At 49.0% G+C, this 14,790-nt stretch overlaps 1 protein-coding gene across 2 annotated transcripts in view; it reads right to left on the bottom strand.

Annotated features, from left to right (window-relative positions):
* Positions 1-6,054, bottom strand: part of LOC146353467 (E3 ubiquitin-protein ligase TRIM58-like) — a 28,719-nt gene extending 22,665 nt beyond the window's left edge. Inside the window, exon 1 of one of the 2 annotated variants that reach the window (XM_084836513.1) lies at positions 5,553-6,054. In XM_084836513.1, coding sequence (XP_084692639.1) covers positions 5,553-5,978 — 426 coding nt within the window. In that variant the 5' untranslated portion in view covers positions 5,979-6,054. The other variant, XM_084836514.1, reaches the window with a different exon arrangement.
* Positions 6,055-14,790: the final 8,736 nt, after the last annotated feature.

Genomic DNA, 14,790 nt, shown 5'->3' with positions numbered 1-14,790 from the left:
ACCACGTTATGTGCCCCCTTTCTGATTGGTTGTTTTCACATGGTCTGCCTGTGTGATGTCATGTGATGTTTACTTGCCATCAGCAATTGCCAGTATGAAGATGGGTCCACAGAGTCTTCCTCAGAGCTAGAGCTGTGGAGGCTATGAGGGAAGCCACTAAGAAGACTGCTTCAAGTAATAGGGTGGTCTAGGTGGTAGGATGACTGAAAATTTAGGGTGGGGGGAATCTGTACTACTTTACCTTGCATGCTCTGAAGCTCCCAATCAATTTCCAACTTAATCGTGAATTTGTTATAGTCGAATCAGGCTTGCTACAAAGGTGAGCATTCTGAATAGATGAGTTTCATCCAACGAGCTGATGAATTGCGAAATTTGGCAGCATTGCTAATTATCGTCTGCTAATGTCTGTACATCAAGTTGATGTCAAAAGCGAAGGGGCAGAGGCTGCTAAGAAAAAGTTGGCAATCCCATGGGAGGGCAGAAACAAGAGAGACACACCCATCGTTGGCAAAAATAAGAGAAGGCTACCCAAAGGTGCTCGGTTTTATTTTCAGGAAACGGTGAGCTTTACAGCACTTTTTCAATGGGCTTTTCCTTTTCAACTTGGGTGGAGAGGAGTATGCACAGGTTCGCTTTTTTCATTTACTTTTCGAAGAGATCAGGAGGTGAAGCTTGTCATAGTGTGGAGATAAGGATGATCGCCTACTAATATCTATACATCCAGCTGCTGTTAAAAACACAGGAGGAGGGGCTGCTTAAAAAAATAAAAGGTGGCCACCTTAGCAACATGACCGTATTGCTGCTGCAGACAAAACAATCACCACGAAGAGGCAAAGAACTGAATGGGGTGTGGAAGCCATTTTAACTAACTTTGCCAGATAGAGTTGCCACATTTTCCCCGCAGCCTCGCTCTGCTATATTTACCAGCAGCTGACACGCAAACATTAAGGCAGTGACTCTTTTCCCCATCCCTTTATCTCCCTACCAGGCAAACGTCAATTGTGTAATTCCGGCATGTTAAATTATTGTTAAAAGCACAGGAACAGAGCCAATTAGTGGGGAAATATTGACAACCCTAATGCCGAAGTTGAATCCCAACATGTTTCAAACCACAAGCATTCGGGAAATTGCTCAACAGCTGGACAGACAAAAATGCTGCAGTCAATTGTGGTATTCTATTAATAAAGGATGAGCTTATGGGCTGGTTAAAAGAATGCCTTAACCATGGGATCATCTGCTGCCTCATTCAGAGCATGATTTTTTGTATGCCCCACAGTTTACTTACTAAAAGTAACAGCAGCATGTACCTTTAATTTAGGACCAAGCAAAATGTCAAAGGTTTTTGAGTTTATAAGATCTTCAAGGTAGCCTGTTAAGCAAAACAGAGAAAAGGGGGTGGGGGGATAAAACTTAGCTTACTGCTGTGCTTGAATTACAGGGTGTTAGCCATCTCAACTAGTAAGTTTGTTTGCTTGTTTGTTTGCTTGCTTTTAACGAAAAGAAGGGTGTTGCATATATTATGCAATATATATATATATATATATATAATATATATATATATGCACCCAAGAGCTTACTTCCAGGGGTCCGCATTCCAATGGTCAGCAGAGTCAAATGCAAAAGGAGAGGGGCCCAAACTACCAAAACACACCAGCATATTGTAGCTTAGTGCTAGTAACACTTAGGCGAGTAACACTTAGGCGAGGCAGTCCAACCTTTTCGAAGAGAGGGGGAAACTGCAGAAAAGCCAGGAAGCCACCACACAATAGGTGGCCCGGGGACAGGTGTCATGGTCACATGGGGAAGCCCAGCAGGCCAGACTGCGATCTGGCCAGGAGGGACAGATTTGGCTCCCATGGCTTAGATTCTGCACTCCAGGGATAAAATTAGTCATCATGGCTAGTGATGTACAAACCCCCCACTGTCCGGTCGGGGGGGGGGGTCTGTGGAGGGGCAATTTGGGCCACTCGGAGCCTTGCGGAATCCTCCAGAGCCCAGCCACATCCACTGGAGTTGGCAGAGTGGCTCTCCATCTCCCTGTAAGACGTGATACACTAATGGCAGCTGCCATTAGCCTGTCATGGGAAAAAATACAGCCGTAAATGGCGTAAGCCGCAAAGCACTGACTTTGACCGAAATACAGCCACAATTTAGGTCCAAGTCAGTGCTTTATGGCTGCAAATCTAGTACAACTTGCCATTCACGGCTGTATTTTTCCCGCTATAGGCTAATGGCAGCTGCCATTAGCGTATCGCGTCTTAATTTTAGGGATGTACGAAAGTCCCTTACCTGATCCCGAAGCTTGATTTGTGGTGGGGGTAAGGCGCTCCATCCCTCCCTGTGAAATTCTGGCTGGGGGGGAGGTGCCCCGTCCCTCCCCCCGAAATTCTGGCTGGGGGGGAGGCGCCCCATCCCTCCCCCCCAAATTCTGGCCGGGGCGGAGGCACCCCGTCCCTCCAGCCGTGAATCCTTCTGTCCTGCCGGGACACAAATGGCAGCGGCCATAGCTGCCGCCATTTGCGTCCCTGCAGTCAGCCGTGATAAGCTACGTAAATGTTTACATAGCCTATCACGGCTGAGTGTGGGGGGGGGGGGAAACGCGCATACGCCCATGGGTGCCGCCATTTGCGTTCCTTATTTTGGCAAGTATAGTCTACGTAAACATTTACGTAGACTACGGCGAAAATAAGGGGAACGCTATTTGCATGGGGTTTGTTTGTTTTTTTCACTATCACGGTGTTTTTTTAAAAAATCTAGCCGTGATAGGCCATGTAAATCTTCATGTAGCCTATCACGTTTGTTTTTTTGTTTTTGTTTTAACTTGGAAATGGCGGTGGCAGCAGCCGGTCGGAAGACCGGCCGCCGCCGCCGCCAAACTGCCGCTGAACCGCTGCCGGAGCCGCCGCCACCGGGGACATTCGCACAAGGTAAGTCCCATCCCGGAGGGGCGGGGAGGCAGACTGTTTCACCACCGATTTCGGGGGGCCAAATATGCTGGCATTCGGCCTCCACGAGATTTGTGGAAAAATTCTCTGACATCCCTACGTCTTATAGGGAGCCGGAGAGCCGCTCCGCAGGAACTCCTCGGGACCTGGAGGTAAGTGCGGCCAGATTCTTTGGAACCCGGCCTCATTTGAGTCTCTGGCAGAATTCTCCGGCATTCCTAATCATGGCTAATTGCTTCTGACAATGCTCAAAGTACAGAGAGGCCTGAGGGAAGCTTCCCCGCCTTGCCTTTTGTGACTGCTCCCTTCACTGTGGTTTTTAGAAGGCTATAGGTGTGTGTGTGGGGGTAAAATTGGAGTGAGTCAGGAGGAGGAGGGGCTTGTGGATTCCATTAAGGGCCCCCTGTCTTTCCCCCATATCATTCAAGCACTCGCTGTGGAAGATTTACAAACAAACCAAAACCTAATCTGTGGTTTGGAACTGTCATAAGATGGAGGGGAGGTGGAGTTATGGAGACAAATTAACTTTGAGCAGCTTGCCCCTACCTGGTGTCCTTCAGATGTTTTGGACTCCCAACTACCATCAGCCCCAGCCAGCATAGGCAGTGGTCAGGGATTATGGGAGTTGTAGGCCAAAACATCTGGAGGCCACTGGGTTGGGGAAGGATGGGTGAGGCAGTGCCTGTTACAAAAAGATCTCTGTTTGCCTACTGGGAAAGAGAAATAATGGCTGGTCTCCCATTGGAAATCTAAACGCTGGATGTTATTTGGGCCTGTCTCAGTCACTCAGTCTGTGTGTAGGTGGTGGGCCACTGCTATTCACACCAGACTTGGTTCTGAAAGACGCAAAGTGCCTTCTGAATAGCATTTTTAAAAAGCAGGCTCAAAAACAAACTTCGAAGGGAAGATGTGGGGACGTTAGCGAGAAAATATGTAGAATTTCGAGAGGAGCTGAAAGAGTTTTGTTAAGATCAGCAAAATGCATCTCAGCAAGGTTTCGCAGAGAATCCAATGATGTAGCAATTTTGAAGTTAAGCAGAGTGAAGTGCTTGGATGGGGGAACTACATGGAACCCCACCTAAGCTGCTCTAAGAGCCTGCTTTAAATAAAAGAGGCAAACTATTGTTGTTGATGCTGTTCTTAAGCAAAATTTCTCAGGGGTGTCCTTGGCTTCCCTCATTTTGCCTAAAGCAGGGATAGGGAACCTGGTACCCTCCAGATGGTTTGGACTACATCTCCTATCATCCCCATCCAGCATGGATAATGGTCAGGAATTGTGTGGCTTGTAATCCCCCCCCAAAAAAACCTGGGGGGCACTGGGCTGCCTACCCCTGGCCTAAAGTCAATGTGGAGATGGCTCCCCTCTGGCAATACATTTCAGGGATTTCAAGGGAAGCAAACTGGGTTTTGTGTTGTTTTGAGAACAGTAGAAATCATTCTGAGGGAGGGCCCCACACCTCTTTAAAGGCCAATGTGGCTGTGTAAGCAGGGGCCAAGTTCATTGTTTCCAGGTCTGTTCCACTCACCATAAAGCAGGGGGTGGCTGGGGCCTAATTTGGGTTGCTGCACTCATCAGAAGATGCCCAAGTGGCAGTGCCCAAGATTTTGGAAGTCTCGTCTAGGATGGCTCAGAATAGTGCCTTTAGCTAGGGATGGAAGGGGGGGCTGTCTGGGTTCTCCAGGCACCCACCTAGCCCCTGCACCCACTCGCACACCCTGGACCTGTGCCCAACCCCCCAGCCCCTGCTCACCGAGCCACCAGCACTCAGCCCAGGCCCATCTGCTGATCACTGTGGCCACCATTTTGCAAAAAAAAAAAAGTGCTGGCAGCAGATATGCGCGCATTTTCAGGGGGCTTGACAGGCTCAGCTCAGGGCAGCTGGCCGGCAGGAGTCCAATGGACTCCCAGATGGAATCGCACACCTGCGCCACCCCTAATTGTAACGCCCACTCTCTGAAGCTGTCTACCATTAGACAGGCACCCACCCTTCTGGGTTTTCAGCACTGAAAATGGACCTCTTCCAACGAGCATTCCCAGAAAGGTAACCTTGTCTTCTATTTACAGTAATATTATGCAGTATTTAATTATGATCTTATGCTGCCTTGTTGTACCTTGCTTAGACATTTCTCTTAATCTAAAGGATTCATAAATATCATTAAATAAGTACATACGTATTTTAAAAGCAGGACCATGTAGGTAAGAAGAGTGGACCCCCCCACACCTTACCTCTGTCACCTGGGCTCCGTTTTTCCCAGCTTGGCTCTGCTGTAGGAAGTGCGCCAGTTTGGGAGAGAGGTGCCTGGGGCGATGCACCATGGAGAGGTAAGAGCTTTCCTCACCCGTGCTTCCTTTCTGATGTTTAACCCCCCCCCCCATATGCCAGGGATGCAAAAAGTGCAGCTTGTGGGCCGCATGTGAGCCGCCAAGCCATTCCTGGCAGTCCGCTAGCCCCCTATTGCATCTGCTGCAGTGGTGGCACTGCTTGGGGCCTCCCTGGCTCATGCTAGCATATATTATACATGAACAGTGCACAGCAGACAGATGAACAAGAACGGCTGCTTACTGTCACTCGTAACTGGCTTATCCAGACCCAGCCTCCTTGTTACCTTGTAGTCGTGGGCGGCCTCCTCGATGGGCAGGACCGTGTGTGCCCGATGCTCCCGCGATTTGTCGCACACCAGGCAAATGGGCTCGCCGTCGTCCTGGCAGAAAAGGCGCAGCTTCTTGCCATGCCTCTCGCACAAGGCCTCGGCAGGGCCTCGGCTGGGCCGCACAGCCAGCCGCTCGATGCCCTCCACAATGTTGGCCAGCTGTTTGTTGGGCCGAGAGCTGCTTAGCAAAAAACCAGCCCGGCACTGCGGGCAAAGGGCCGCCCCGGTCGCAGCTCCTTGCTTGCAGTAGTCAGAGATGCAAGTGTGGCAGAAGTTGTGGCCACAGTCAATGGTGACAGGGTCCCGGAGGTACTCCAGGCAGATGGAACATGACACCTCCTCCTGGAGCCTCTCCACAGGGTCATCCATGGAGGAGGCCATGCCTGCTAAAGTTTCCTTCAGTCCTTCTGACAGGGTGGACAAGTCTCTCCTTTCCGGAGTGAAGCCAGCAGCACATTCTACCACAGAGGGAGTGGCTACAGCAGGGAGGGAGTTCTGGCTGACGATTTCCTCCTTGGAACCCCTCCATGGGTTCTGTGGCTGGCGGTTTCCATTCCAAGCCCCTGCAACAAAACACAGAGGCGAGCTTCTCACACAAGGGGAAGAGCCTCAGAAAGGAGGAGAGAAAGAACCAGGCACTGAGCCCAGAGACGAGGTCACCACCTTGGGCACTCTCTCAAACAAGTTCCTCTGGCACAAGGCAAACCGAGTGTGGTTTCCAGGCCAGTCTCTAGAAGTTCATATAGTCTTGCACATCCTGCACCATTATTGGCTGCAGGCATTTTACTTTATTTTATGTTTTGTAATGCCAGCATTTCCCCTGGTATATTCCTCACCCCCATGCCTATTAATTATATGCAAACAGTGACGACCAGGTTTTCCCACTGAGGGAGGCATCTTTCTTATGCTTTTCCCATCACCATAGACAATGGCTGAGAAACACACCCACATTCTTCCTGCCAGTTTTTTTGATCTGCATTCATACTCCCAAAATATTCACAGTTTTATTTTCCTCCAAGCCAGAAGTATTCAGACATGGGTGGTGTCTGTCTATTGCTCCTTCCAGTAGCAAACTCAGGTGTTGAGTGCCAACAGGATTGTAATCAGAACATAAGAAGAGTCATGCTGGATCAGACCAAGGGTTCATCTAGTCCAGCATACTGTTCACACAGTGGTCAACCAGCTGCCCACAGGAGACCCACAAGCAGAACATGAGACCAAGGGTCCATCAGACCAAGGGTCTATCTAGTCCAGCATACTGTTCACACAGTGGCCAACCAGCTGCCCATGGGAGACCCACAAGAAGAACATGAGTTCAACAGCACCCTCCCAGGTATCACAGGGAAGCAACAGAGAACAGGGCCACAGAGAAGCAAGACGGAGTTACCAACTTGCAGAAGTGTGATAAATATTTTTAAAAAAACCCTACGGGGGTGAAAAACAAAACACAAAACAGCCCAATGAAGATCGACACCATTGTCCATAATGCCTTGTGTGGTTCTAGGGAGTTGGCCGTAGTACAGTGCCAGGAAAAGAGTTCAGTTCTGCGCTACACCATATTTTCAGGTCAGGAGGAGGTATTGACGAAAAAGGAGGGGCTGCCAGTCCCCCTCTCACTGTTTCAGTTTGGAGGAAGATCAGCTAAAGATGAATGTAGGTACAGCTGTTTTGCTGGTTGCTAATCTTTGCCTCACATATTCTTTTCAAGCTGAAATAGTGAAGGGTGGAACCATGTGAAGTGTACACAGGAGTCTACAATTTCAGCAGGATGTTACGGCCTCCCCGCAAGGGAAGGGCAGGATCTCGTCTCTGACACCTTCCTGAGGGCCAAAACAGCCATCAAAGACGTAGCTAAATCTTCCCCCCCACACACACATTTTTACTCTAGAGTAGGCACAGGGCCCCCGATTTGGATCAGGACCCTAGGGTGGTGGATAGAGGGCTTTAGCCTCCCCCCCCCGCCTCCGCTATGGGTGCTATAGGATCTACCCTCCCCCCCCGCCTCCGCTATGGGTGCTATAGGATCATCATTTTGCAAGAGAAATTTCAGGTGGAGAGGGCAATCCCAGATCAGACCCATATCGGGGGGTGGGGGGAGAGTTAACCACCACCACCCCTGCCATGCTAAGGTCCTGAATGCTAACTCTAGTCTAGAGTAAACAGTTTTGTGTTGCGTTGTTTAAAGGCATTGCTGCTAGCTACAGCTTTAAAGTAATGTCTGTTTTGGACCCCAGCTGCAGAGACCTCACCCCTCCCAAGCCAGTGGTGGCCACCATTGCTTCCCTCTCCACACACACACACACACACACGCCCCCAGGATGCTCTGGACCGAATGCTATGTCTGAGCAGGGGGGCCCACAGCTCTGCCGCAGCTCCCACTGCTAAAGGAAAACTAAATGGAAAAAGGGATGCTGTGCCACTTGCACAGCAGCTCTCAAGTCCCTTCCACCTTTTTCAGAAAATCCCTCCCCTCCCTCAAATGCCGCCACCCCCAATTTGCCCCATGAATGGGATGGCAGATTTGGGGGCCCTGTTTATCATTCGGCCCTTCTCAGAGCACCTCTGAAATACCGGTTCAGGTTAGGGATGAGCCACTGCTTCCATCCCCAGCACCAAGCCCAGGGTGGGTGACCACATGTCCTCTGAGGGCAGTCCTCTATTTGGAGGGATGCCAGAGGATTACCCTCCTTTCTTTCCTTTTAAGGTGCCCTCTGTTTGGATGGCTGTCCAGGTCCAGTATAAAGGACCACCAGAAGGTAGAGCTGGGCCTCAAAGTTGCCCATCAACAGCACCTGGGCATCTGATTGAGAAAAGTGCGCAGGTCACCTGGTCACAGCTGCCCCACACTATGCTGAGATGTACTGTCTTTCTAGTTAAATTATAATAATTTATAAATGTGCACATATATGTATAAATTAGCATATGCGCATTATGAAAATTGGTGTCCTCTTTTTTGGTGATACATTTCCTCTTTGGGGGGAATTTATAAGTGGACACCCTAAGCTCAGGAGGAAGGCAGGGATGTGAACACATCATGGCGTTCCTCCAAAGCAGTTTGACTGAAGGGGTGATTCCCCATTGTCCTCCACAGCTCTGAGCTTGGGAAAAGGGCAGGAGTTTCTTACACCTTTTGGAGAGGGTGGAGAGAAGCATGGTGATGAGACAGTGAGCAGATCTCTTGCTTCTCGTGTACGTCAAGAGCTGGGAAGGCCCAGGATGCAGTGGAGAAGCTCTGGGTTAGAGGAGGGTACTTAGCCCTTCACTAACCCTCTAGTTTTTTCTCCTCTTATTTGCACAGATGGACTAGCCATGCTTCAAAAAAAATGAAATTGAGATGGAACATGCTCACTCCTAAGTAGGGATGTATGTGAAATTTGTTTCAGTTTGTTTTTGATCAGGATTTACCCAGTGTTCATCTCCCAGACTGAACATACCCTCTGATGCAATCTGTGGTCGAACTCTGTACTTTTCTGAGTTGCCAATGTGATTTGTGACCCCAAACATTGCAGCAGCATGCATACATTTTGAAAAATACACATGACAAATGTGTACTTTTTAATAATGTGCACAAACTAGGGATGTACGAAAGTCACTTACCTTTTCGAAGGGTGACATTCGCGGTGGGGGGGAGGCGCTCCATCCCTCCCCCCGAAATTCTCCCTGGCCAGCTCCGCTCCGCAGCAATTCTGCAGAGCCGCCGGCTGGGGCCTCCCACAGCTGGACATCTGGCCATTGGGCAGCCTGCACAGGGACGCAAATGGCAACCACCGTAGCTGCCACCATTTGCACCCCTGTCTTTTCCCATAATAGGCTATGTAAATATTTACGTAGCCTATCAAGGCAAAAAAAAAAATGGAACGCAAATGGGGGCCGCTGTAGCCGCCGCCATTTGTGTTCCCTTTTTTTTTTTTGCCATGATAGGCTACGTAAATACGTACCCTATCACGGCCTCCGCAGGGATGCAAATGGCATCCCTGCGTTAGCTGTGATAGGCTATGTAAATATTTACATAGCCTATCACGGCTATAATGAAGAAGCGAATTCTTCATTAAATTAATTAATTTAATTAAATAAATACATACATAATTAATTAAAATAATTAATTAAATAAGCAAAGCAGCGTGAACAGCAGCAGGTAAGTGCTCCGTTTCGCACGTCTTTCGTGGGGGGGGCAGGGGGCTTCATTCCGCCATGAATTTTGGGGGGCCGAATGCACTGGCATTCGTCCTCACCGAAATCCGTGGCAGAATTCTCTGACATCCCTAGCACAAACACACTTTTATCAATGAGAGAAGCATGTATACAATTCAAAGATGTGCACAATGGATGTGTACATTTGGGAAACTATGCACAAAAATAAAGCTTGCAATCTGATACAGATATGAGATGGAAGTTGGAACGAGCTATGAGATGGAATTCAGAGAACTTTGACAAGTTTGGGGTTTGCTTGTATGCACATCCCTGCTCTTAAGACATTCGCATGGCTAGGTTAGGCCCTGACAGTCACGCTGAAATTTAATCATTCTGACCAGGTTCTAGAGGGAAAGCTTCAGCCATTTACAAACGCAGGAGACCCCCGGAAAATGTTTGAAGCAACATGCTGGGGATGTAGTGGTGGTGGGAATGTTACTTCATCTTAGCAGTAAGGCGCATGGCCAAAGGCAACATGGAACCATACCGACCCATCCACTACCACAGTAGCATTATCACTGTGGCTGTATGTATTGGCCTGTAAACACAGTAGTGGTTTTATGCATAAGAGCACAGGCATGCTGTCTGCATGAGAGCTCAGGCCTACCCATGGGCACTCTTAAAGCCAAAAGCCAGGGTTCTTGAACCTCTTTCAGCCTGAGGGCCGAATTGCATTTCAGAGAAGCTCTCAGGGGCTGCATTCTGATGGTGGGCAGGGCCAAAGCAAAGGAGGTGGTTTCAAAATGCCAATAATGTGTAGCTTAAGGCTCTTGCTGCCCGTAATCAAGCCTTAGGAGAGCCATTTCAGCCTTTTAGAATGGGTGAAAAACTGCACAAATGCTAAGAAACGACCCAATCATCAGTGGTCAGGGGAAGGGGTGTGGCCTGGGAAAGTAGGCATATGTCAGGAATGAATCTGATGTGTGTGTGGAGATGTCTGGCAGCTCAGATTCAGATCCAGAAAGGGAACAGCCAGAACAGGGGGAGGCACCCTCCCTAGGGAGCCCAAATACAGCAAGGGTTTCTTCCCGAGACCTTGACACACAGATGGCCCAGCCTGAACGGCTCCCCCATTCCTCCACCATGAGAACTCAAGTTTTGGAGGAGGAGGAGGGTGACGGGCGTGACTTGAGGGGTGCTAGGGTCCGTAGCTGAAGAAAGCAGGAAAAGTTAAGGGCAGGGCTCAGATGCTCCGCCAGGTTGGCCACTCCTGGAGGCCAACATAGGAGGGAGCCACTAGGGGTGTACGGATTCCCCACCATCCATTCCGGTGGGGAATCTGCCCAGAGGGGAGATGATCCATTCCTCCCCACCCCCCCGGAATCCTCCGGAGCGGCTCTGCTCCGTGAGGATTCTGCAGAGCCGGCCAGCTTGAGGGCCACTTACCTGCTGGACCGATCCCATTCTCTTCCGTGCCGATCGCTTTTTTTTTTTTTTTAAGGCGATCAGCATGGAGAACAGGACAGGTCCAGGAGCAAGCAGCTGGAGCCGTTCTGCATGGGATCCTTCTGGAACGGAGGTAAGTGGGGCCGATCCGCTGTGGATTCCAGAGGCTGGATTCCAAAGAATCTAGCCTCATTTGAATCTGTGGCAGATTTCTCTAACATCCCTAGGAGCCACCCTATGGGAGGGGCATCCCTGTGAAGCAAGTCTAGCCATGAAGTTCTTGCCCAGACTGCTGGCAACTTCTCTAACTTCCACTTCATCTCCTCTATTGATATTCGTAGATGTGAGGACTTAGCTGTTTCATCGCAGTCTGAGAGTTTCCCAGAATCTGCAGTTGCAAAGAAGCTAGTCATTAACTAATAAAGTAGTGTAGCCCAAAGCCTTGTTTCCTGGAGTGTGTTGATTGCAAAGGGTGAGGATGAAGGAACATGACAGCACAGTCATCTGGGGAACCTCAGAGGACCAGATCTGGTCCCTATGCTGAAGGTTCCACACCCATCTTAAGTTGTGTTCTAGCACTTTGACAAAGGTTCCTTGCATGATTCTGATATCTCAAACTCACATTTGATCACCAGATGGGTCAGTGCACATTAGTTTCCAATCCATTTCTTTTCAGCATTACTTTATCCAGCTGTCTTCTGGAGCTAAACATCCATTTCTTTTGTGCCTATTCTTCCTTATGCATGCAGGAGTACATTCTAAATAATGCTACTGATGAGCATCCTTTGTGCAACTCTCTCTCTCTCTCTCTGTCTCTGTCTCTCTCTCTCTCGGAAGCAGTGATCTGCTGCTAATGGTGTTGTAACTAATGTTAAAAATATATATAAAATATTGAACATAACAAAATTTATGGTTTTATTATGTTGTATTTGGGGGGTTGTAATTGGTGTGGACCGGCCAGAGAGCTTTGGCTATTGGGCGATATAGAAACGAAACGGAATTAATGGCCTATCAGACATTACTGATGACTTCTGAAATGAAGCTATGGAAGCTAGCAATGGGACTGACATAATTTCCTGGTGCAGTATACACATTTGTTCAGCTCATAATGTTTGACTGTATTATGAACTGTACACCGTTTCTCCCAGAAGTTGTTCTTTGGCTTGGCATTTTATACAACGTTCTGTGCAGAACCAGTCAGCACTCAGCAGACTGGACATCCAACCCCCCCTCCTTCATTGGCAGACTTACCCAATCTGCTTCATCCCTGAACCCATTTTCATGTTGAACTAAGCATGTAGGCAAACACAAGGTTCACCTTCATGCTATGCAGTGACCAGCCATTAATCACAAAAGGGCAGCTTCTGCCACAACTTCGGTCATACATGTGGCGCCAAAGCAAACTACAACGCCCATGGGGCAATGTGATAAAGCGCACCTGCGTTGCACTATCGTCGTGTGCGTGCTGACGCTGCAGGAGAATTCTTGGACCACAGGTCATCGTGCTCCAAGACTTCATAGAATCATGGAATAGTAGGGTTGGAAGGGGCCTACAAGGCCATCGAGTCCAACTTCCCCAAGAAAGTGTTGCAAATATCAAGCTGATTCCAACTAGCTGTTAGTCTCCTATAATGAACTTCACTCTCCATAGCACAGTTATGTTCTCTTTTCCATTCTACCTGATGAAGGGCTTGTATAACTCAAAAACGTGCATTCTTCCTTACCAACAGAAGTAGTTGGTAATTACCCCTCCCTCCTTTAGCTAGTTTATGCCTCTTCAGGCAAAGCTCTGCTGCAGAGCTGCATAGGCTCTTTCAGCCCAAGGGCCACATTCCTTTTCCAAGAAGCTTCCTGGGACCACATTCCAGTGGTGGGCAGGGCCAAAGGCAAAAGGGGCAGGAACAAAATGCCAAAAATGCCAGCCTATTTTAGCTTACAATTCTTACTGCCATTTGCTAAGCCCTAGGAGAGGCTTTTCACCCTTTTAGAACGGGGGGGGGGGACTGCACAAACGTTGGGTAACCAAACAATTGGTGGTTGAGGAAAAAGGGTTGTGGCCCTTTGGGGACTCCCAGAGGGCCAGATTTGGCCCCCGGGCCTGAGGCTTTGCACCCCTGCTCTACTGCTGTCAAGCCTATTCACAGGTGGTGCTTAGTGGACCTCCTTCCACTGGAGGTTAGCTGCAAAAGCTTTTATGAAAATCCAGCAAATAAACATAGGAAGCCACATGAGTCAGTCCCTTGGTCCATCTAGCCCGATATTGTTAACACTGACTGGCAGGAGTTTCTCCAGCCCTACTTAGAGAAGCTGAGGATTGAACCCATGACCTTCTGCATGTAGAGCAGGGGCTCTACCAGTGAGCCACAGAAAAAACAGCTGCTGACCACCAAAGCAGAAGTAAGTACCACGAGGGTATGGAGGACTCTGTTGGGTGGCACATCTCTCTTCATTAAGTATCCCCACAGGCTGCAGCATGAAGAATGCAGATGACACTATAAATAAGCCTGCTGCCCCCATTGATTTGGGTTACTCAGGGGAGAGATGAAGACTAAGGGAGTTCACCTGAATAAAAACTGGTGCAGGGCAGCACAAGACAAGAGGCAAGCAATGGACATACCTTCTAGTAAACTCCTGCAACCAACCAAGGCCCAGATTCTCTTTTCCTCTTAATTCAGCTTGTGAGACAAGACCTGGGACTCAGATGCTGAGCAAGTCTGAATCTCCTATCATAACCCAGGATTTTTTGGGGGGTGGGAGGAATCCACACAAGAGGACATGTTGTCCTTGCTTTCAGCCCATCATCAGAAAGACAGTTACGAACTACATTTGCGTCACTCCTGCCTGATATTGGCCTGGTTCACACATAACGCTAAGCCACAGTGTGGTTTGTTGAAATCTGGCTGTCAGCGTGTCTCTGAACTCATCCCAGTAAACAAACTTTGGTTTATTAACCAGCTATGGACCACAAATAGAACCCATGGTTTGTTGTTGACTTACGAAGTGTGGCTTGTTTAAACCATGGCTTGTCATGATGTCTGAACCTAGAAGCGTGGCTTATGCTTGGCTTGTTTGCTGGAGAAGCAGCCAGGGGCTTGAGCTATCCTCACTGTTCCTCCTGTCTGGGTGGTGCTATGGGGGTGGGGGGGTGACAGAGACAAGAGGAGCTGCTGGCATCAGTAGCAGCATGCATGACCTAGAACTAGTATCCCTGCATCCTCTGCAACATTGCAGAGAAGGCTGAGTGCATCTCTAAAGGTACCACTTGCCTACTGGGACCTCTCGCCTACTGGGACCACTTCCAAAAGTCAATATGTTCAGTGGATACCAAATAAGTAGGTACTATGTAGGTAAATCAGTTCCATTAGAGCAAATGGATTTTGGTTCATCTGTGTGCTTTAAAGAAGCAGTAGGCCACAGTAACACTGGAACCAGCCCTGGGAGAGGCGAGGGGCAAGAGAGACAGGCACAATTGTGGTGGGGTCTGCTGGCCCACCTAAACTAGAATGATGGGCCCAGGCATTTCTTTCCACTCCTGAGCTATGGTGCTAGTCAGTAGCAAGGACAAGGAGGAAGGGAGGGAAACCTCAGTCAGAAAACAGCATTCCACCACACATAC

This window comes from Heloderma suspectum, chromosome 2 (genome assembly GCF_057233095.1).
Source record: "Heloderma suspectum isolate Gila_16-S chromosome 2, 16-S_ref, whole genome shotgun sequence".
Classification (NCBI taxonomy): Eukaryota; Metazoa; Chordata; class Lepidosauria; order Squamata; family Helodermatidae; genus Heloderma; species Heloderma suspectum.
This window is presented reverse-complemented; position numbering and strand designations above follow the sequence as displayed.